The following is a 22,821-nucleotide window of genomic DNA, read 5'->3' on the forward strand; positions in this document are numbered from 1 at the left end:
ATTGCATGGCATCCTGTGGTGGAGGTCTTTTCTCTCTCAGTCATGAGAATCCCTCAGAGCTCCTCCCCTCATCTCAAATATACATGTGCTCAGCCAATGAGATGAGAGAGATTATTACTAATTAAATCGCCAGGCAAGTTGCATGTGCATAAACAGAGATGACCTGTAGTTTAATCCAGCATCATAAATCATTTAAATCACTTCGTGCTAAATCAGATTTTACTGAAATGAAAACTGACATGATGGAATTTAGTGGTTCATTATAGTTCGAGATAGCAGCCAGCAGGACGTTTATAAATGTGTAGCATTGTAGTGGAAAAGAAATGAAACCGTGACTGTATATTACTTGGGAGAATGAATGACACAAAAGCAGCTGAATGCAACCTCACGATATGTTAAAGGGATAGTTCAGTAGGTTTGGGGTGAACTATTGCATTAATTCATCAACCATTTTACAAAGGGCAGGCTAGAAAAAAATATCCTGAAAATGTTTCTGTACATCAAGTCATCATTAATCACCTGCAGTCTCAACACAAGCTGCTGCCATTCAACTGCACGTCGTCATCCACTGAGATGGCAGCCAATGTGTTTCCAAAGTGCATTAGTCAATAATCTGTTCTGTAGCCTGTTAGGGGGTTTAGTAAAAGCTCTAGGGGTCAAAGGTCAGATTATTTCAGCAGTTTGGGTACAGTCATAGAGGTCATGGTGCTCATGGTGATGGATGGAACGGTGATGTCTCTGAAGACGGGCTGAGACGCTGAGGAAGTGGATGGTTTGTTCTGGTTCAGAGTCTCTATGATCATCTGTCTCATTTCTCGACTGGCATCTCCTCGGACAGCTAACAGGGCCACAATGTGCTCCTCTCTAATGATAGAGGAAGAGAGAGAAAGGTGCTTTTCAGTGTCCAAATATGATAAATCACTGATAACGATAAAAGACCAATTAGTTGAGCTCCACCCTGGCAGCAGAACTTTACAAACATTTCATCACGAAAAATATAAACGGGAAACTAATATAGTTGATTAATGATTTCAATGTAATGAAGTCTGACCTGATGTCAGGATACTTGGACACCAGGGTGGACACCTCCAGGTAGAGCAGCGCAGGATCGGTCAGTTTGAAGACCTCAGCGATGGCAGCGATGGCGTCACACAGCCGGTCTGTGTCCTCTCCCTGAGCACATACAAACACACTTCACAAAGAGCTCTTCGAATGGATAAACACTAAAAAACACTAGAACACGGATTAGTCTCTTGGGTTATAGCAGCACGTTCTGGACATCGTTCCATCTCAGCGCAGAGCGTTTGGTGTTGTGAGACTCACAGCAGATAGTTTCCTGAAGAGGAATTTGAACTGATCGGCTTCTTTTATCATGCGGTCAGCTCCGTCCTTCCTCTCATCGGCGTTCTTAAACGAGATGCGCTTCTGCATGATGGCCTTCAGATACTCCACCACCACCCGCCGATGAGCCTCGCTCGTCATTTCCTGTTTAACACAAACATCAGAAAAACAACGAAACAGTATAAATTAATGCCGAGTAGTGTTACTTTTGCATAAGATTCATATTTTGAACAGTAGGAAATTAATGCACACATAAACTACATTCAAAAGTCTGAGGTCTGTAAGACCTTTTTTTTTTTTTATATATATAAAAATAGAAAGCATTTATTTAAAATTGTAATAATGTTTCACAAAATTACCATTTGTAATCTATTATTGATCAATTAAATAAAATTAAGAATCTTCACTTTTTTTTTTACCTGATTGTACAGCACAGCCCTCTGATCTTATCATAATTCAGCTTTATAACAAATAAGACTCAGCTACTGTAAGATGACACTTATTCTGAAATGTTTGAGTGCAAACCTGATTTTTAGGCTTTTTAATTTTGGCAAAGTCATTAAAGTAGTCTTCCACGGTCACACAGATGGTGTCTACAGCATGAGACCCCATCAACCACTTCCGGGTCAGCAGTTCGTTCAGATGATGCTGTCAAGAGACAAAGAAACAGTCACTAAACTTCAACAACTGTCAGTACACAACCTGAGCTCATTTACCTCCAAATCCAGGAAGACTTCGTCTAGCAGGAACTGGCAGCAGTCTCTGGCGACCTCGTACAGGAGCTTGTCTATGGTGGCGTCGTTCTGAGTGGGTTCAGTCGACTGAGAGTACTTCCTTTTCAGACTATTTATGGACTCTCTGAAAACAAGGTTCCTTAAAACATCAGTTTGGTTTGCAACCAGTAAATCATAACAGAACTTTAATTTTGAGTCAAACTGAATTCTTCCCAGAGACCCTGAATTACACTGTAATGCATCACTTGTGTTACTTAATGTTTAAATTATTGATTTAAACACTCACTTGAACGTCTGACAGTTGTTGATGATGGCGATCATGTAGTGAACATAACATTGTGGGAGCTGACGATTTTTCAGATGTTCCTCCTTATAGCTGATCGCCTCTTCTCTGTACCTGCACACAGACGTACAAGGGTGAACACAAGGGTGAACATGTGCATCTTTACGAATAATAACAGCACCTTTTTAATGAGAAATTGAAAAAATAAAGATCCCAGTACCTTACTAGGAACGAGTTCATCTGCTTCAGACAGACTCTCAGCACCTGCTCTTTAAAGGTCTCGTTGATCTGCGCGGCCACCTGCAGATTCTGCTCAAACATCTGACGAGGAAGAGGAACGTTTGAAATAAAGGAAGATCTCATGGAGGTGCGTGCATTAGAGCATTAGAGGTTGTTGTACCTGGAAGACAATAGCAGGTAAGGTGGTTTGGTAGTAGCCGTCCTGGTCGGCTTCAGGCTCCGTCTCCTTCTGCCAGTCTTTCTTATCTGTTTCCAGAGCTTTGCGCAGCCAGCCTGTGATATTTGACTGGAGACAATTGGAAAACAACAAAGAGCTGCTCATGCACAGCATTCCAAAATCCTGCATAATATGCAAGATATAAAGGGTTTGTTTTTAATCCAGTGCTGCATCCTCGAGGGACTTACAGTAAAGGTTTTGAGGTATTTGCCCAGCAAATCATCCACCACGTGTTGGGGCAAGAGCGGCTCCAGCTGCTTGACGTCACACTCGGGCTGCAGATCAGGATGACCCATCATATCCACACTACCAGAGACCGAACCAGACATCACTCACACAAATGCACATGAACTGCTCCTCATCAGTGTCAGAGAAATGCCTTGACTCAGTGTTTTTACTATGGAGTTATTATGAATTATTAGTTTGACAGAATCAAGTGTTTATTTCAAGCTGAAGGGGCTTTATTGTTAACGGCTGATGCTGATATCAAGAGCATAGATAATATATAACGATTACAAGTGGCGATGTTAACATTCACAAAATAGCTCAAACGTGCACACAATATTTTATACAATATTAGAGAATGAAAATAGGTGAAAAAATATTTTCTTTACTGAAACTAGGTGAAAATGTGCAGGGAAAATATTTAACTGTCTATTTCTCATTTGTTCTTATGTTTTTGAAAATATGACCAAGATAAGATTCATATGGATGCAATTTATATTTTTGCAACTTTTAAACTATTCACTAATATAAACCGTTAATATAGTTAAACCATTAAGATTTAAAGTAAAAAAAAAATCATTTTTATTAAAGCTGAAATAAAATACAAATGTTGGATGAAACTTCAAAAACTTTAGAATAATATAAAAGTTTTGCCTTTGCAACAAACTGAAATAAAAAAAAAACTAAAATGAAAACTGCAAATATAAAACAAATTGCAAATATTAATAAATATTAAAATAGTATATAAATAATAATATTGATGGATGCAAAAAAAACAAAAAAAGAGAGAGAGAGAGAAATTCATAGTTCATAATGCATGTCAGCAGGTCCTAGTCCAGTCCTTCAGCATGTAAGACAGAGCTGAAGATCTGCAGGCTGCTCTTGGCTCTCTCCTGCACTGTTTAGATCTACTACAAGAAGAACATTAATCTTCCTGCTCAATCCTGTGAGCGCACGCAATGTGATGGTCTGCGGTGAGACCATCAGTCAGATTAAACACACAAAGCTGTGCTGCTGCTCTCGGCTCGGCCTTAAATATTGAGCTAACTGCTCACTGCTGTGCTTTGACAGACTGATCTGTCACTGAAGAATGCAATGGGGAGTTAGGGGAGTAAAGGCAACAGCACAAATGGGAGTTATCCCATTCAGCAAATGTTTTTTTTTTTTTTTACACTAAAATTGACTAGGTTTTTCATTTAAAATATCAGCATGAAAATAAATGTTTTACTTCTAAATGATGCTATATGATAAAATTACCATGAGCTTTCTAGCCAGCTAGATAACATTACCCTGGAGAGATCTAAATAAGATCAGTTTGAAACACCAATAATCCTGTATAAAATATAACCTGTGAATGTAATATCAGCACAATAAAATATACTATTTTAGAAAAATAATAAATAATAATGATAATAATAAATTAATAGTAATAGTAGTAGTATAAACAGATGGCCAAAAATACTGTTTGGGACAATCAGCATAAACATTTTAAATGAAAATTTTCGTTTTAATCAATTATTGCTGTCCATAGTTCATAGCTAATTAACTAACTAAACAAATGAATACATAAGTAGTAAAAATGACTAAAACAACATGTAAATGTGCAATTACCTGAAAAAAACAAACAGTTCTCATTATCGAATATTGCTGTGATTTCAGAGCACTCAAGTACTTCATTTAAGACAAACACGGTCCACTGGTATCTTACCTTTTATACGTGTTGAGGACCCACGTGAGAAGAGACACGATCTCATTGGCTTCCAGATCTTCAGCTGCGAGCTCCTGCACGCGTGCCGAAACTGATTTATGATAGAGGTCGAAGAACACCTGGAAGGTGTTGTAGTGTGGAGGGAAGCACTGCACCATCAGGTTCTTCACCACAGTCAGGTCGTCCAGAACGTACTTCCTAGTGATCTCCAGCAACCTCACCAGCCACATTTTGTCAGACTCGCGTGTTTCCGACTGTGTGCTCTCGATGCGAGCGCTCACGGTGCCTTCTAGGACTTCGTTCATTCGATTTTTCCAGCATTTGGGCCTCCCGGGTGGGATGAACCCAGTCTGCTTCTTACGGTCCAGCATCTTGCGGTCGATCTTCTCTTCACGCTCGATGATTCGGACCACAGACACCAGCATTGTGGGGTCACGGCGGACGGTGACCATGGCACGCTGGAGGACCATCCAGAGTTGTTTGGAGAGTTCCTCTGACAGACCCTGCACCTGACCGAAGTAGCCACGAATGAGGCTCATGTCTTGGACGTTCTTGCTGTCCATGCGGTACTGCTCGTACATGAGGTCATCGCGGGAACACTCCAGGTCCATTAGCTTGCGGTGAGCTTGAAGCAGCTCGCCCTGCTCGATCAAATCATGTGTCTCTCGTACGATCTCAGGTACTGTAGAGGAGGGAACAAAATGTGGGTGCAGTGTTAAAGACAAATGATATCAATATAGCACCTATCAATTAGAAGACAAAAAAATATATCATTTTTGTTGATGTTGAGAAACACAACATGTAAATTACTGAAATAAATAAATTTGGAGAAAAACAATCGGTAAATGTTCAAATTATAGAAAAACTGCAAAAAAGTAAATAATTTATAAATGTTTTTAAATAAACCAAACTGTAAATATGCAACTTCCATAAACATAGCTAATAAACAGTTAAAATAAATAAATAAATGTTTTAAAAATTAAAGGAAAACAACATGTAAATGTGCAATAAATATTTAGCTAATACATATTTTATACAAATTAAATGAATTAACTAACTCAACTAATAAATAAGTAGTAAAAATGCATGAAATATTGTTGGAAAAAAATATATCTTAATAATAAAAAAAAGGTAATAAATGGTAGTAAAATAGCTAGTAAAATAGCTAAAGAATATATACATGTAAGAATGCATGCACCTTAATTAATTAATATTTTTTTTTTGTTTTTTGAGAAAACAACCTGGGAATGCACAATCAACCAAACAACTGCTAAAAAAAAAAAAATAAATAAAAAAAAATTACAAATTAAATTACTAAATACACACACAAATATTTGTAAAAAAAATGTGATTTCAACAGAAGAAAAAAATCTTAGGAAAAAATAAATAACAATGATTATTGCTATTTTTTTTTTTTAGTAAATACATATTTTAAATGACTAAAAAACAATTGGTGAATCTGTAATTCATAATAATAATAATAATAATAATAATAATAATAAATCCTATTCTATATATCGAGAAACTGTTGGTCAATTAATATAATCATTCTGATTATATTAATTGACCAACAGATTTCTTTCACCTCCAGAAGTATCTGGCCTCACCTGAGAAGATGTTCTTGAGGTTCTCGACTGCTGAAGCCAGCTGACTGTGCTGAACCACTGCATCTTTCACGTCTTTCAGACTCTCTATGGTGTTGATGCTCTGCCTCCAGTCTTTACTGACGTCTGCCAGAGAGCTCTGGATTTCTTTCACATCACACAGAGCTTTATGGAGCTGCTTGAGACCTGTTTGTACCCCATCCAACTGAGACTGAATAGCAGCCTGAAAAGTGATGACATGGCCTGGTTTAAATGAACTGGTAAAAGTGTTCCCCAGATCAACAGATGGGTAAATGCAATAACATCACCTTTAATCTAGCTTCTACAGATGCTTTCTTGCGCGCCTCTCTCCGTCTGTACTGCTCCACTTTGTCCAGCTGGTCAGAGCGCTGCAGCATCCCAGCAACCCTCTGCACTGCCGTGGCAACCGCCTCTCTGTTTGTCTCCTCCATAGTAACCGATCCCAAAAGGCAGGTTTAAGGTACTGAAAGAGAAAAAACAGCAAGGGTTTAAAGTGCTGAAAATTACTGCAGGACCAAAAATATGAAAGACCTGACCCGAGCAACAAGGGTTAAATGTACTCAAAATGACTGAAATAGCAGTAAATGTTATCAATAGCACAATGACACAAAAAAGCAAGGGTTAATTGGACTGCTTTGTTATTTTAGTATCACAGAGACTATAATTTGTATTAATATTTTGAATTAGTATTTATTTTTATATTCTCTACTTTTTGTGTTTATTAGTCTCTGCTTTTATAAAAACAAGTGTATATCTTTTTCGTTTTTCGTATTATAACTGTTTATTTACATTTTGTTACATTCGTCAAGTTAAAATGAATGAAAATTTGAAATAAAATACATTAAATACTGAAGTTTATCAAACAGCAGACGTTAAATCTAATCAAAAATGACATGAACAGCAAAAGTTAAAGATACTTAAGTATTTTAATGCTTGGTGTGTTTTGTGTTTTTGATATAACGTTACATTCATTTCTCTGTGCATTTGTATATCTGTATTTGTGTATGTTTGCAGCAGGTTAAGCATGCAGTAACCAAGCTAACACAAACAGATAAAGATAGTTAGACACCTGTTTGAGATGGGTATGGTTTATAAAATAGATCAAATAAAACTGTTATGTTTTATTGTGATTGTAATGATTGTAATATATCGTGCTGAAAGGCAAAACACTGAGAGATGCTACCTGGCTAACTACATTAGCATTCAGAGGACTGCGCTTTTTCATCTATATATCGTTTAAATTTTGAGGTCATGTGAAGGTACTCACCCGGACGTGTTGTTTGCTTTACTAACTGTGAGTTGATATTTTATTTCAACGAGTGTTTATCCTGTTCATTTACTGTCATAACAGCTTTGTTTTCCTGGAATCGCCCAACACTCAAGTCATATGACGGCAGCGCCTGCGCCGAGAGCATCAACCGTGCGCAGACTATACGCAGAAAACCGACCTTTTATACATACAGCTGCATCTCAAAAATATAAAATATCATGGAAAATGTATTTATTTTTTATTATTTAATAAAAAAAAAACTCTCTTATATTAAATATTTATTGCACACAAACTGAAATATTTCAAGAGTTTTAGTTTTAATTCTGATTGGTTATGACTTACAGTTTACGAAAATTAAAAATTCAGTATCTCAAAAAATTTGAATATTTTTCTCAAGGATCAATCAAAAAAAAATATTTACAAAACAGAAATGTTCGAGAACTCCAAAGCAGGTTTAATTATGCACTCAAGACTTAGTTGGGTCTCCTTTTGCCCAAATTACTGCTGAGGCATTATTGAAGTCCAGGGTGCTTTGATAGTGGCCTTCAGCTCCTCTGTATTGTTTGTCAGATGTTACTTATCTTCCTCTTCACAATACCTCATAGATTCAGGTTCAGGTCAGGTGAGTTGACTGGCCAATCAAGCTCTATCAAGCTCAGTAATATTACGGTCATCAAACCACGTGGAAGTGGTTTTGGCAATGAAAACGTCTGAGTGTGGTGACTCTTGATGCGCTGACTCCAGCTTCAGTCCACTCCTTAAGCTTTCCCAAGTTCTTGAATCTGCTTTTCCTGACAATCTTCCAAAAGCTGTGGTCATCCCTGTTGCTTGTGCACCTATTCCTATCACACTTTTTCCTTCCAGTCAACCTTTTATGAATGTATTTCAATACAGCACTCTGTAAACAGCCAGCCCTTTCAGCAATGGCCTTCTGTGGCTTACCCTCCTTGTGGAGGGTGTTGAGGATTGTCTTCTGGACAACTGTCTATCAGAAGTCTTTACCATAATTGTGGTTGCATGTTCTAAACTAGCCCAAGAGGTTCCCATTATTTATACTTAAAATTAATCAAACTAGATCTTTGAGTTCAGCTCATGTAAAATGGGGGCAAAAACAAAAGTGTTGCATTTACAATTTTGTTCAGTGTATTAATAATTTATAAGTTAATAAAAGATTAACACAAAACTCAAACAGATACACAGTGCTGAAACTGCTAGAAACTACAATAAATATATATTATAAATAATAATACATTATACCATTATCATTATACATAATAAAGTAAATATTTAATAAAAAATAGTTTTGGCCAGCAATATTTTTGTAGTTTGAGAAGAGATAATGTGAACTTCCTCTGTAATAGATAAATCATGTCTATCTATAGTGGATAATTCAGCATAAAATTGTGTAATAAAATACCAAATATGACAGCATGGGCTATAACATGCATATATTTACAAAGAGGATTCTTTACACAATTCCTTCATAAAGACTACTTCCCACAATAAATATGAATAAAGTTCATATAATTTTAACCGTAGTTTCATATAAAACAAAGACCAGTTGAAATCAAGACAAATGTATTTATTTATGAAGCAAATGCATGTTTAAGTATTTTGAAAAATCTAAAATGCTATACACAAATACATATTTTCCAAATTAACATAACATTGGATCCCAATAAACCCAAAAGCTGTACCTTAAAGTGACAAAATACAAAGCATCTATGAACCTGAGTATTTGAGTTTGATTAAACAGTTTGAAATTGTCTAAAATAAATTCAAACTAATCTTTTGTTTAAGTCCTGAGGGAAATACCAGCGCTTGAAAGGCAGCAAACACAATACGTTTTAGGTAAGTTTATGTTTAGAATTTGGTGCAAAAAATATTTAGAACTTTTATAGAACTATTTTGTCATCATGACTTGATTTCAGGTGACAATTCTCAATTCAGCATAGAATATGACAGTGACATCATACCTGTGGGTAGATTTTGAATGCTAAACATTCTTTCAGTTGACATCAAACTTTCATCTTAAAATTCTAACACCCCAAAGTTATCTATGAAAATGTTTGTATGTTACCCAGTTTGGGCTGAACTATTTCCAGAATTTTATGGAGAACAAAAAAAGGAAGAAGAATATTAATATACCTTGCAAGCACGGTAATTAAAAAGCAAGGTTAACGTGATCACAGAGTTTACTGCATGTAAACATAGGGGCTTGATTTGTGTGGAAGAGTGTTCATAGTGTAGTTTGAAGTTAAACATGTTTGTTGCACATTCCCTTGACTAACATCACTACACCAAGATGGAGAGTCGTCAGGTTCTTGTTTGATCGAGTGCAGAATGCCATGACTCCTGAACTCACAAGTCAGCCGGATATCATGCTGCATGCAGCTTTTATGATCATTTGAAAACACATATCCGTCCTGACTGCTGATAGGAGCGTCAGAGAGATTCATGTCTTTGTTCAGGACACACTTGTGGTGTCCGGTGATGGGAGGACTGATGACAGCTTTGCCTGTTTGATATGAAGTAAAATAGTCATGATATTCATCCTCGGTTTTTACCTGTGCATATTCAGGGCGCCAAAGAGTCTCATATGCGTTACTCCCATTCTCACAGTTTGAATCTTCAGTCTTAATAGCCACTTCAGGAATCATGTTAAAACATTCATACTGCATGTACCTTCTCTCAGCCGTCCTCTGAACGCAATAACTCTCAAGCTTCTGCAATTCTGTGCCACATCCAATTCGTAATTTCCCAGAATGGCTGTGTTTATAGGAGCTTCCAGGAAGATAGTTTTCACTAGGCCCTGTGCGTAAGGCAACAGGACAGTGGGCGTCCCAGGGAGGATCCACAGCCTGCAATCTAGAGACGCCCAGAGTAGAAACACCGAAATTGAGAGGCTCATCTTGGGTTTTGGAGCCCTCTCCTCTGTACTTCCTGTTGGCCATGGCTGAACACGAACCATCATGCCCAGGTGTGCTTGTCCAGGTAAGACACTGTATGTCTTCATTGTCCAATGAGCCGTGGGGAACCTGTTGCCGCTTATCACTGAAGATGGTACAAGTTAAACTGATTAAAATACCATTTCCACACATAAATTACACTACACTTGTCTAGTGTAAATCTTTGTGTCTTTTACAAAAAACATAGTACCATATTTTTTCAGTAAGATTTTTAAAAAAATTTACAAGACGTCTTATGCTCACTAAGGCTCAATATATTTGATCAAAAATGCAGAAAAAAAAGAGTAAAATATTGTGAAATACTATTACAACTTAAAATAACTTTTCTATTTGAATACATTTTTAAAATGTAATTTATTCCGGTGATGGTAAAGATGAATTTTCAGTGTCACGTGATCCTTCAGAAATCATTCTTATATGCTGATACCATCTATGTTTTTTTTTCAATTATTTGAAGAATAGAAAGTTTGATTTAATACGTGTTTGCTGAATAAAAGTTTTTTTTTAATTGTACTGACCCTAAACCCCAAAAACGTACAGTGCAAAATTCATTAATGTTTGTTCTCAAAATCTCTCATCGAAATCAAAATTAAAAGTTTTTGTGTTTAATATCCATCTTTAATTCAAATGAATTATGAGGTTTTATACTGATCATATATGTTGTCTTAAGATATTTTTTTCCTGCATTTAAATGGCATTCAATTATTTGTAATTGACATTGGATATTGCAAAAAATCTAACTGCCTATTTTACTAAAATAAATATATATATGTGTGTGTGTGTGTGTGTGTGTGTATAAACAATATTATTTTTTTACTTTTCAATTTAATTATTCTATGTAAAAATGCATATATTATGTATAGACAGGCAGAATGTGTACCTGCTGCCAGACCTATTGTGTTTGCTCTTCATCATCATCATACTCTTCATCTTGAGTTCCATGATGGAGGGCAAGACTAGAGGAACAGCCACACAGAACAGAGCAAACTGAGGCGCTAGCAGAACTCCAGAGTCCGTCTTCCTCTTCTGACCCTGCAGGAACTTCAGGCTGCCCTGAAACTGCATGTTCTACAGGAGACCAGAGCAAACGAAAACGAGACAAGCTCAGTTGACATACTGAGTGGAAACGTACATTTGGGAATGCCTGAGCCTCCTAATTAAAGCTTCCCAACTTTAATTATATACATCAGATCAGAGTTTGAAAGAGATCATAAAACCACTAAAGTTCAACATTTTGAGTGATTTCATGACTGACCAGGAAGCCGGATGTGCTGTCCAGCAGGCAGCGGACTCGAGCGATGAAGCACCGTGTGAGAAACGGAGACAATTTGGGAGGAACACCGTCAGGCTCTTCAGCACTATACAGATGACCCATCACAGCAGCCTCATCAACTACACCGAGACACAAACACAAGACGAAGTTCAGAAACTGATGACTCGAGTGTCTAATGACAAAACATATATAAAAGTAGCAAAAAAGTATCATAATACTATTACATACAACTTGTCCAATTTATTCCCAGACTTCTGAGATCAGACGGAGTATGCTAAATAGGGTTAGTGGTAATTTTCCACACACCAGTGTCTTGCTGGCCAGGGTTCATCGCCCAGTGGAGCTGCCTGTGAAACTCCTGTCGCTCCTCCACATGGATATAATCAAAGACCTTCTGATGCATCACGTCCGTCTGCCAGAAAAGATCACACACACCAACACAAAACTCTCCCATGAGTGTTTCGTGCTGACCTCTGCACACAGTAAACTACTGCACTGAAGTTTACATAGTCTAATTCAGTTTTACGTCAAACCACATTAGAAACATAACTGATCCAAATTTGATATTCAAAAATTAAGGAAGCGTTAATTTTAGCCATAGCGCAGCATCATATTTTATATAATCCATCTTTACAAGATTATAAAAATAAAATAAAAAAAGAAGCTGCATAGTTAGCAGTGTCAATGGAAAAAGGAACAGATAGTACATTTGAATGAGGACACATTTTATAAGTTTTTATTGCTTAGTGTGTATATATATTTATATAGAGAGATAGAGACAGATAGTACAATATAATGAGACGCTTTCGACTCCATCGCAAAAGAGACCGTACAATCACATATTAATTCATGTTGTGATAAATGTGGGAAACCGTTATATCCTGATCCCGCTCATATTCACAGTGGCATCCGAAACAATTTCACCCGTTCAAATTCTAGTGTGACCCAGGAGTGAACACATTATGGTGGAAGAGGACTTGAACACGACATGCTTCTGTGTTTTCCAGTCAAACAAAGACGCCGTGGGTATTTCTTATTCAATCACAAATGATTGTTGTACAGATTTCTCTGCTGAGACAGGAATTTTATTTGAGAACAGTTTAAAAAGCTAAAATGTGTCACATAGTTGATTTGTATATTACTTGTTTGGATTGTCACGTTTGACAGCTAAAATACACATGCTACTGCAGAGCCTTGAAATACCACGATAAATATATATATATAAAAAATAAACTCAATAAATGTGAGCATTAGAATAAGTTACAGGATGTTTTAGATCATAAACATTTCATTATTCATACATGGTTTATTTGTAGATTATAGAATCTCATTTGAGGGTTACCTGATGAAATCCCAGGTAGTCAGCGATAGTGCATGATGCATAGAAAATAACACCATCCGAGCTCACGATCAGTGCAAATCCAGGAAGAGACTACAAGATATGAAAATATGTGTCAATAGTCATGTCACTAAAATTGTATGTGCAAAAATAAAAGAGTTTTTGTTTTGGACCAAAGAACTTTTCAATTAACCAATGAACTCTATACACTTTTCTAAACTGTAGTGAATAAACTCCAGTCATAAGCCGACAGCAAAGCAGTCACCTTTAGGAGAAGATCACTCTCTATGACACGGGGCAGGATCTCTCTCTTCTGCTCCGAGGTCGAGGCATCACTGCTGCGATTTTCTTTCTCTTGGACCACTGTGAGGAACAAATGCACATGAGACAGTGAAAGAGATGGAGACAGAGAGACATGGATATAAAATACATTTGTACATGATAGAGTGTCACAGGCAAATACAATCCTATGACATTACCAGGATTTTTAAATCTGATATCAAGTCAACATTCATTGCCGTGCCGTTTCCTACTAAACACATTTTTTTAAACAAGGACATTTAATAAGGAAACCCCTCTGTCTCATTTAGGTCTCACAAATAAAGAAAACCAGGAATATCACAATAGTCAATCCATTTGAGATGCATTTATCCAATTACACGATCGACTGAAAGCAACATAAAAAATGAGGCCCAAGTGCTCTTCATTAGCCATGCTAGTCTAAAATGAGAAATATGAAAATCTCATGAAATAATTCACATTTTTTGTCTTCTTTAGTTAATTTTGTGGGAACTTCAAAGCCAAATATCAAAGTGAAGAAGATAACCAAAAACAGACTGAGCAGATTTATTCAACGAGATTTATACAACCCAAATATATCATGCATATAATCTGGATTTAAACCAGATTTGTTTTCTTATAAGCAGCCATTTCAAATTGACATAAGCACATTCACTCTTTCATCATTTTAATCTGTAGCTCTCAAGAGAGGTTTCTCTGACCACTGTAGAAAACATCATAAAAAAATAAATAAAAACACAACAAACGATAAAGACTTTCAGCTGATGACATGTGTACCGTTCAGAGTTGCTAAACTGTCACTCCAAATATGTCTGACTATCAATCAAACCCATATATTTTATCATTCAGACACATTGAACTCGATCCCGTTCTTAAAAACATGAGGGAATTCATCATCTCTCTCTTGAAAGACTCGTTTTCCATTCATTCACTTAATGTCGGCTGCCAAATCTGCAGGTGGATGAGCTACTTTTCACAAAATGTCTTTCCACAAGCAGCCATTTCATCACAGAGTTGTTTTGATGAGGGGATGGAAATAAAAAACAGATCTACTCTTGACAATTCAGGTTAGATTTATGAGCAGATGTGCGTTTGTATGCAGTGACTCAACGGACTCGCTCTCTTTTCTCCAGTATTTTGTACCTCACTCAATGACTTTAACACAAAAATCTCATCAAGTACAAGCACAAATATTATTTATTAAGTCATTATGTACTTACCCTCATTACTAACATTACCCACAACATAAGACGCCATTGACTTTTATTGAACAAATCTGACAAGGAGTGACAAAAATGGATTAGCTTATAAATATTACACAATTGTACACAATTTAACCCAATATTGATCTGTTTGGATCTGTTTGGATAAAAATTGTTATTGCTTTGGGGGGTCATGTCTGAAGTAGATTATTTACTTATTCTCAAGTCAAACTGATCAGTAAACAATAACATTCAGTTTGGAAATGCCCCAAAATCAATTCCATCAGCAAATTAAGTTTCTAAGTTTTCACACAAATCAGTAATGACAAATGCAAAATCCACTCAGGAAAACATTAAAAATAACAAAATCTAGCATATTATAGCACGCTGTTTTACAAAAAAAAAAGAAAAGAAAAAAAGAAGTTTATTTATTGCATACAACTTTCTTGGAAAAATCCTTTGCATGCTTAAAGAAACAGAACCTAATGTGACTGCGACAATAGATCCAATCAGATTCACAACTACTAAAAAATGAACTCGAGAAGAGTGTGTTTAAGAAGTCATTTTATGAAAGGCATTTCCACACCTGCTCTTGGAAACTTTAAAAACATCTTGTGTGCTTTGTGTTTCGATGCTTTATTTCTTCTTCTTCTGTATGAAAAAATATATAAAAGAAAACATTAAAAGAACAGAGTTCAGAAGGAAAGGTTACAATAGCCCCCCAAACATATGCAATACATCTTTGCTGTGTAAGTAATGTAACACTCGGATGCATTCGGTTGCATACAATTACTACACCCATTATGAGTGTGTGTGTGTGTGTGTGTGTTTCTTGAAGGAAGAATAGGAGATACAAGAGAGGAGGAGGAAGGCTTAGTAGACTCATTTTTACATTGCTGGTCTCCTGCACTCTGATGGACAGATCATTAGATCATTTTCACTGGCGTCCCTCTGAGGTCAGGCTTTGGTGAGCTACAGTCACGCAAACCCAGCTTTACTACAGGCTCTTAAAGGGCCAGAGCTTCCTTTAAACACAAATGAAAACTGCTCAGACTAAGAGATTGACCTCTAATACAACCATTTACTAACATTTTTATTTTGTCTTTTATGCTTCCCAAGGCTGTTTATTTGACCAAAATACAGAAAAAACAGTAATAATGTGAAATATTACAATTTAAAATGGTTTTGTATTTGAATATATTTTAATTTTAAAAGTAATTTATTCCTTTGATGTAAAGCCAGTATTGGAAACCATGATATTTTCAAGATTCTTTAACAAAATCCATCCATCCATGGATGAACAATTCTTCTATCCATCAATGAATATTATCCAACCTGGGTTTCCTGGGCAATTGGTCACGTGACACAAACATAACAGACCACTGCAAAGCCACATGTGTCCCATTGGTAGATTATTTCACATCACCAGCACTAATGGCAATGGCTTTCCAACTTAACTCAGTTTAAAATTGTCAAAGAGGGGTCAACGTGCGTTTTGTGAACTAAGGCTGTAGTGTGAGAGAACCTGAGTTTGGAAACACGTTTTTACATGAGATCATGCATCAGTCTGCTGGCACACGGCTCTGTTTGCTGTATTAGTCTTCTTTTACATGACTGTTATTATAAATTCTGTTTAACTGAGCATTGCATATTGATTTGAAACCTTTTCCCAGGAATGCTTTGCAATCCCTGAATGGCATATAAAATGAATAACACAAAGCACAAAGAATTTAAAAATGTAATTTGTTTAATGACTAATATTTGGTCTCCAAGCTGCATAACAGGCATGAAAAACAGTTTAAAGGAAAAAGGGGACTGAATGTGTTGTAAGGAGAAAATAATTTGGACAAGGTCTCAACATGTCAGGCGGATATTATTAAAGTTGTCACGCAACAGAACACTCCTTTATGATGTATCTGGGTCATTTTTACTAGTTGTTTGCACGACATTGTGTGCAACGGAACCGCCTTCCGGATGCCAATAAACACGGAGCCCACAAATATTCTTACTGGAGGTTTTGATGTTGACAATAAATATCTCAGCTCTTTAGATGCAGTTTGTTATGCTACACTTTGTATAGTGGTGCTAACAAGGAACTGTTTGAAGGGTCAGGGTGACAGAGTACATAATACTAGCATTTAATGGAATTAAACCGCATTTGCATCATATGCACATAAACTGCATTTTAATCAGAAACTGCAAGAAAAGTTCAGAATTAATTTTGAAGTAGAAAGACTAAAATAGTATTTCCGTGTAAAACATACTCCAATAACCTTTTTTTTTTTTTTTACACACAGTGCATGCACAACATAAAGGGTGAAATCCTCTGTCCCATGCTAAAACAGATGTTTGGAGAGTCACGCACATGCATGATGCTGGACGCTTGGATCATTTATCAGCTTCTGGCACACATTCTCACAGGATGAAAACAAACAGAGGAATGTTTCCAGGACAGAGATGTGAGATGGAATTTTCCTGATTTGCACGCAACAAGAATTTGCCAAAGGAGGATCTGGCGTCTGCCAAGCGCCTGAAGTGAGTTCACTGGGGGGAAATTTTTACATGATATTGGACACTCAGTGTGGAAGAGCACCAGAGCCAGCATCATTCCCTCATGAAGATCAGTCACACCTGCTGCTGTCAGCCCTGTCTTCAACTGATGACAAATTCCTCTGTATTATTGGATTCCTACTTTATTAATAACACCTATTTTCAAGAGTTTTCTGAATGTCACAAACAATGTTTTAACTGTGCCCAGATACTAAAGTAAGAAATCTTAAGATGAACTCTAACATGTCTCAAATTCTTCAAAGAATGAATTATCTGATCCATGCCTCACCTTTCTGAGATGTGTTGATTTTTTACACAGCTCATTGTTGTGAAAAGTGAGGCGTACACTGATTGGCCCCGTGTTCTGGCGCGACAAGACAAAAACAATATAAGATATTATAAACCAGGCATTTGTAGCATCCAGTGGGGACATAATTACTGTTTATAATGACTTATACTGCATATCAGACCGAATAAACTCCATTTGTGATCGGAGAAACAACTAGATACTCTACAAAGCTTTAAAAACAAAAAGCGTTAGAATCATCAGTGGCAAATTCTTTTAAATATATATACAGACTGTGAGTCAGGATCACCAAACTGTCCTTGCAAAGTTGTAACTGCCCTACTTTTTAGAAACAGACACCAGCATTATAGGCTACTCTCAGAGGAAACAGTCCTTGTCCTCCATAAAATGCTCTGCACACATCTGAATATTTGCTTTGTAAATACAGCTTCACCACTGATTTCTAGTTGTGTCTGCTTTTGGAAGAAAAAACAAAGTAGCTTCACTTTCACAATGAAACACAGCGCCTTCGCGACATATTTCTTTGGATTTGAGACTTTAGTCTTTGCAACTTTATTCAAATCTTCTTTATTTCCCTAAGAGCTTGAAACACTCTAAAGAGAAAGGAAAAATGTCAATCTCACCATATGATCCCTTTAAGAAACTGATATTCAAAGATGCATTAAATTGGCCAGAGGTTAGACTAATATACAAAATATACAAAATATTTATCTAAAATAAACAGTTGATTTGAATATTATATTCACCAGAGAATCCTAAAAAAAAGATCAACGTTTCCACAAAACTATGAAGCAGTTTTAAGCAGCAAAACAGTTTTCAACATTGATAATAATAATAATGTTTCTTGAGCAGCAAATCAGCACATCAGAATGATTTCTGAAGGATCATGTGACACTGAAGACTGGAGTAATGATGCTGAAAGTTCAGCTTTTCATCATAGGAATAAACCACATTTCAAAATATATTTCTAAATGAAAAACAGTTATTTTAAACTGTAATAATATTGTAATTTAACAAATTTACCAATTTACTAAATAAATGCAACCTTGGTGAGCATAAGAGACTGATTTGTTAAAATAATAATAATAAATTATTTTTAAAAACAAATAATTCTTGACCCCCAATTTTTGAACTAGTATATATATATATATATATATATATCATTTTTTTAGAAAAAGCAAAAGAAACATCTAAGGAAAATTTGATATTTAAATTAAACAATTCGAAAGCTCTCATGAGCGGTGAAAAAAAAAATCCTTTGGGATTGGACATATATAATTTGAAACCACTAAGGTGGTGAGAAATTTAAATGAGAAGTACAAAACTTAAAACCCTTAAAATAAAAAGAATAAAACTGAAAATGTAAAAACATTCAATCAAGTGGTTATCAAATGTCCACATGTGGCCACTAAAAGTGGATTGTGAATGGTCTAAACAGAAGCACCAAAGCTGATCTGCATCTTCCCCCTCTTAGTTCTTTTCTCAGGATGGGGATTTTGCCAGGCTGCAGTCACGCAAACGCTCCTTAGGAGCCAGAGGAGCATTCATTACACACAACTGCCTTCTCTTCAACATCCCACACACTCACTCAACTCTCTCTTTGGATCTCAATTACTCCCTGATGTGCAGTTTAAGTTGTTATTCAGACATTTCAACTAACCCTCAAAGTGCATTAGTATTTCCTAAAGGAAACAACAGTGCTTAAAATGGTGTTTAAGTTGAGGTTTTAGACTCAAATGAAACGCTCCTTCATTTAACACTGTCTTAGTGAGGACAATTACACTCTCAGAAATAAAGGTACAAAAGCTGTTACTGGGGCAGTACCCTTGTGAAAAGATATACCTTTGTACATTATTTAGGCCCAAAGGGTGCATACTGCATATAAGTACATATGTGACCCTGGAGCACAAAACCTAAGTCACCTGGGTATATTTTAGCAATAGCCAAAGAAACATTATATGGGTCAAAATTATAGATTTTTATTTTATGCCAAAAAATCATTAGGATATTAAGTGAAGATCATGTTCCATGAAGATATTTTGTAAAATTCCTACCATAAATATATCAAAACCTAATTTTTGATTTGTAATATGCATTGCAAAGACAACTCTAAGGGTGATTTTCTCAGTATTTAGATTTTTTTCAGATTCAAAATAGTTGTGTCTCGGCCAAATATTGTCCAATCCTAATAAACCATACAGCAATGGAAAGCAGATTTATTCAGCTTTCAGACTATTAAATCTCAATTTTGAACAAATTGACACTTAAGACTGGTTTTGTGACCAGGGTCACATATAAGTACAGCTTTTGTAACTTTTTTGAGAGAGTGTAGCATGCATCTTGCAAAAAAAAAATATATATATAAAAAATAAAAAATGAAGAAAAACACAGATCTACACATCTACAGCTGAAATTAAATTAAAAAATATATTCAATTTAAGCAATACATTAATACATTTATCCTGAAAGGAAATAAAGAAAAGTTTGAGAGGTCAGTTTATACCCTCCACATCCCAAGAGGATGGAAATGTTTTGTAATTCACCTGGCCATTTGACAAACATGATTTGATCCTAATTGTATGGAACAAGCATATAAAAATGGTGTTGGGCCAACAAAGGCTTTCATATGTTTTCCTGATGTGTTTTAAGACCTGTAGTGGAGAATGAAAACACTGTATGTATGGATCAAACACGGGCTCAGTCATGCACAACCAATCTGCACAGAAACTCACAAGACATGCACGGGCTGAGAGGAGAGAAATTAGGAGAATTAGTTGCTTACGGCTTTGCATTGTGATGACATTCAAGTTCACGTATTAACTTCAAACCTGACAAGAATTTCTGACATACTGACTACACTGTCATGGCCTTGTCTATAATTTACAGCTTGAAAGGTGATAGAAAATGAGATCAGACCAAAAACGCAAATGGCCTTGAGAAGATGAATACATTAAAATGCTGAAGTTGGAACATATTACATGCATAAATCTTATACGAACTGAAAGATCAAGGTTGATGCAAACCCAGATCCATGACAGTTCAAGTTCTCCAGGGTCGAATCTTGCATTATAAATCACTGAATCCATGACAGTTATGAATTTCACCATCTAAAGTGGTTTGTGTAAAATCTACTTAAAATCTCAAATGTACAAACCTGTGCAAAGACACCTGGAAGCAATAAACAAATAAACAATTGTAAATTATGAACAGCATGGCAATCTACAGTCCCATAAAAAGTTTTCCCAATACTGTATTATTCTTATGATACTGTGCACACATCTTTCCTTACTTTTTAGTTGCTAAAGGTTGTTTTCATTTCTTTCCATTACTTTGTTATGAGTTCAGTTACATTTGAGAGATGCCCACCTGCCAGCACAGACCCCAGACAGTTCTCCCCACAACAGTTTAACACTGATCCGTTTGGACACAGTCACTACAATCAGCATGTGCAAGTGCAAGAGGCCAATCTCTACATTACATTAAGCTACAGATGGACCTGTCCTTAAATGCACTCTCCGCAGATAAAGATATATATATTCTACTGCACTGTATATTTGGTCAGTTTTCAAACAAACTACACTTAATTTATTATTATTATTATTTTCAATAATTTTACATGCAAACTGAGAATATGAGCTAAGAATCTAAATAAAGGAACAAGTTGAAGGAAAAATTCATGAGGCAAATGTTTTCCCTAAACTTTTGCCAATTACAGCGATATATACTCTATAGAGAAATTCAAAGGTGACATGAAATACTACTACTAATATTATTCCAAAACGAAACCACAAAACATAAAAAAGACACTATGCAACAGCCTGAAAATGAATTAAAAATGTACAAGAGACAAATTTTTAGGATATGCTTGAGTGGAACACAATGATGAGGTTGTTTGAGTGAGTTAACCAATGTCAACTTTCGGGAGCCAATGTACTATAATTTACAGTCTTAGCTAAAATTTGCCATGCAGGAAACATTTGTTACCTTGAAAGAAGCTCTTCACCCGCAGGAAGCTGACGCTGAGCCTCAGCACTGAGAGCTTGTCCAGTTTTGAGATGACATCTGCACTGAAGGGCAGCAGACTCGCCAACCGGTTCAGTTCTGCATTCAGACGGTCGCGATGACGCTTCGACGGATTCGATTTCTGACCTGCTTTCTCAGGTTTCCTGAAGATACAAACTATAATTTCATTTATTGAATATTTATATAATTTGTAATTAATATAATCTACATCATAAAACCTAACTGAATGGCACAAAAACATGACAAATTACATAATAATTATTATTATCATTATTACTACTACAAACAATATATACATACATTATATATATATAAATATATATATATATATATATATATATATATATATATATATATATATATATATATATATATATATATATTAGGTGACTTTACTCTTTGTTGTTTGTATAAACGCTGTCAGTAACATAGTCATGGCAATAAAAAAATGAAAAATTAACATGAATAACATGAATTAATAGGTTTATCACAAAAAAAAAACAAAAAAAAGTAAGTACATATTTATTATCATTAATGATTGGTTTATTTGCATTGATGGTTTTGTCAATAAAACAGTCATGCCACTAAACTGATAAATACTCAGCTGTTTCTGCACAGGTTTTCTCCTTTTCCTTCCAGCGTACAGACAGTCTCCAGGAGGAATCATTTCTCAGTCTGAAGACCTCAAAACTAAGACGCGCTGAAAAAGAGCCCTCTGGTTCCTAGCAAACCGTTCTAAACGTGTTAAAAAAAAAACAGAGGGGGAAAAAACAACGAGGAGGTAAAGTGTAACAACAAACAGACACGCGATAAAAGTCTGATATAAACAACATTTTATAGTAGTCAACATTTGAAACGGATAAAAAAAAGTTCATCAAAGTTGTCCTAAGACAAGAACATGTATTGTTTTGGTTTTAGGACAACTTTGATGAAAGGTTTTTGATCCACTTGAAATGTTGACTAACTTACTGTAGGCTACACATTAACGTTAACGTTACCTCAGAAAAAAAAAATATATTTCTGTAGCTATCAAATACTGATCTCATATAATAAATGACACTCACCAACACCCACATTCAGCCGAAGATGACGGTTGAAGTAACTTAAAATAATTTTTTTAAACGAAATCGTATCATCCTGAGTGTCAATGAGATGAAATAAACTCTTGATATGACAGCAGGCATCGCGCGCGACCTGTTTTATAGTCGCTCTGGT

At 35.8% G+C, this 22,821-nt stretch overlaps 2 protein-coding genes across 4 annotated transcripts; both read right to left on the bottom strand.

Annotated features, from left to right (window-relative positions):
- Positions 1-138: 138 nt before the first annotated feature.
- On the bottom strand, positions 139-7,799 carry LOC127936105 (exocyst complex component 3). Its single transcript, XM_052534170.1, has 13 exons — positions 7,641-7,799; positions 6,661-6,836; positions 6,356-6,575; positions 4,749-5,430; positions 3,004-3,121; positions 2,759-2,884; positions 2,579-2,679; positions 2,362-2,472; positions 2,058-2,199; positions 1,867-1,989; positions 1,324-1,485; positions 1,052-1,173; positions 139-864 (listed from the first exon to the last, which is right to left on the bottom strand). The coding sequence occupies exons 2-13, from the start codon at positions 6,802-6,804 to the stop codon at positions 669-671; spliced, it is 2,247 nt and encodes a 748-aa protein (XP_052390130.1). The 5' UTR covers positions 6,805-6,836; positions 7,641-7,799; the 3' UTR covers positions 139-668.
- Positions 7,800-9,243: 1,444 nt separating this feature from the next.
- Positions 9,244-22,273, bottom strand: LOC127936121 (aryl hydrocarbon receptor repressor-like). Of its 3 annotated transcripts, XM_052534173.1 has the most exons (8): positions 22,212-22,273; positions 21,568-21,749; positions 13,490-13,587; positions 13,228-13,317; positions 12,192-12,297; positions 11,868-12,004; positions 11,493-11,680; positions 9,244-10,697 (listed from the first exon to the last, which is right to left on the bottom strand). In XM_052534173.1, exons 1-8 carry the CDS (start codon positions 22,271-22,273, stop codon positions 9,839-9,841), a joined length of 1,722 nt encoding a protein of 573 aa, XP_052390133.1. In that variant the 3' UTR covers positions 9,244-9,838. The 3 variants fall into 3 exon arrangements, with proteins under 3 accessions (XP_052390133.1, XP_052390132.1, XP_052390131.1); XM_052534172.1 differs by lacking the exon at positions 22,212-22,273 and having other exon boundaries at positions 11,505-11,680; positions 21,568-21,902; XM_052534171.1 differs by lacking the exon at positions 22,212-22,273 and having other exon boundaries at positions 21,568-21,902.
- Positions 22,274-22,821: the final 548 nt, after the last annotated feature.

Source organism: Carassius gibelio, chromosome A2, assembly GCF_023724105.1.
Source record: "Carassius gibelio isolate Cgi1373 ecotype wild population from Czech Republic chromosome A2, carGib1.2-hapl.c, whole genome shotgun sequence".
In the NCBI taxonomy this organism is placed as follows: domain Eukaryota; kingdom Metazoa; phylum Chordata; class Actinopteri; order Cypriniformes; family Cyprinidae; genus Carassius; species Carassius gibelio.

Excerpts from the sequence above, each read along its gene's own strand:
- LOC127936105 (XM_052534170.1), bottom strand. The coding sequence starts at position 6,804 with ATGGAGGAGACAAACAGAGAGGCGGTTGCCACGGCAGTGCAGAGGGTT. Across the intron at positions 2,200-2,361 it reads AACAACTGTCAGACGTTCAA|AGAGTCCATAAATAGTCTGA; the intron begins GTGAGTGTTTAA and ends CCTTGTTTTCAG. Across the intron at positions 865-1,051 it reads TCCAAGTATCCTGACATCAG|AGAGGAGCACATTGTGGCCC; the intron begins GTCAGACTTCAT and ends CTCTATCATTAG.
- LOC127936121 (XM_052534171.1), bottom strand. The coding sequence starts at position 21,847 with ATGTTTTTGTGCCATTCAGTTAGGTTTTATGATGTAGATTATATTAAT. Across the intron at positions 13,588-21,567 it reads GGTGAAGAGCTTCTTTCAAG|TGGTCCAAGAGAAAGAAAAT; the intron begins GTAACAAATGTT and ends TGTTCCTCACAG. Across the intron at positions 12,005-12,191 it reads CCCTGGCCAGCAAGACACTG|TTGATGAGGCTGCTGTGATG; the intron begins GTGTGTGGAAAA and ends GTCTCGGTGTAG.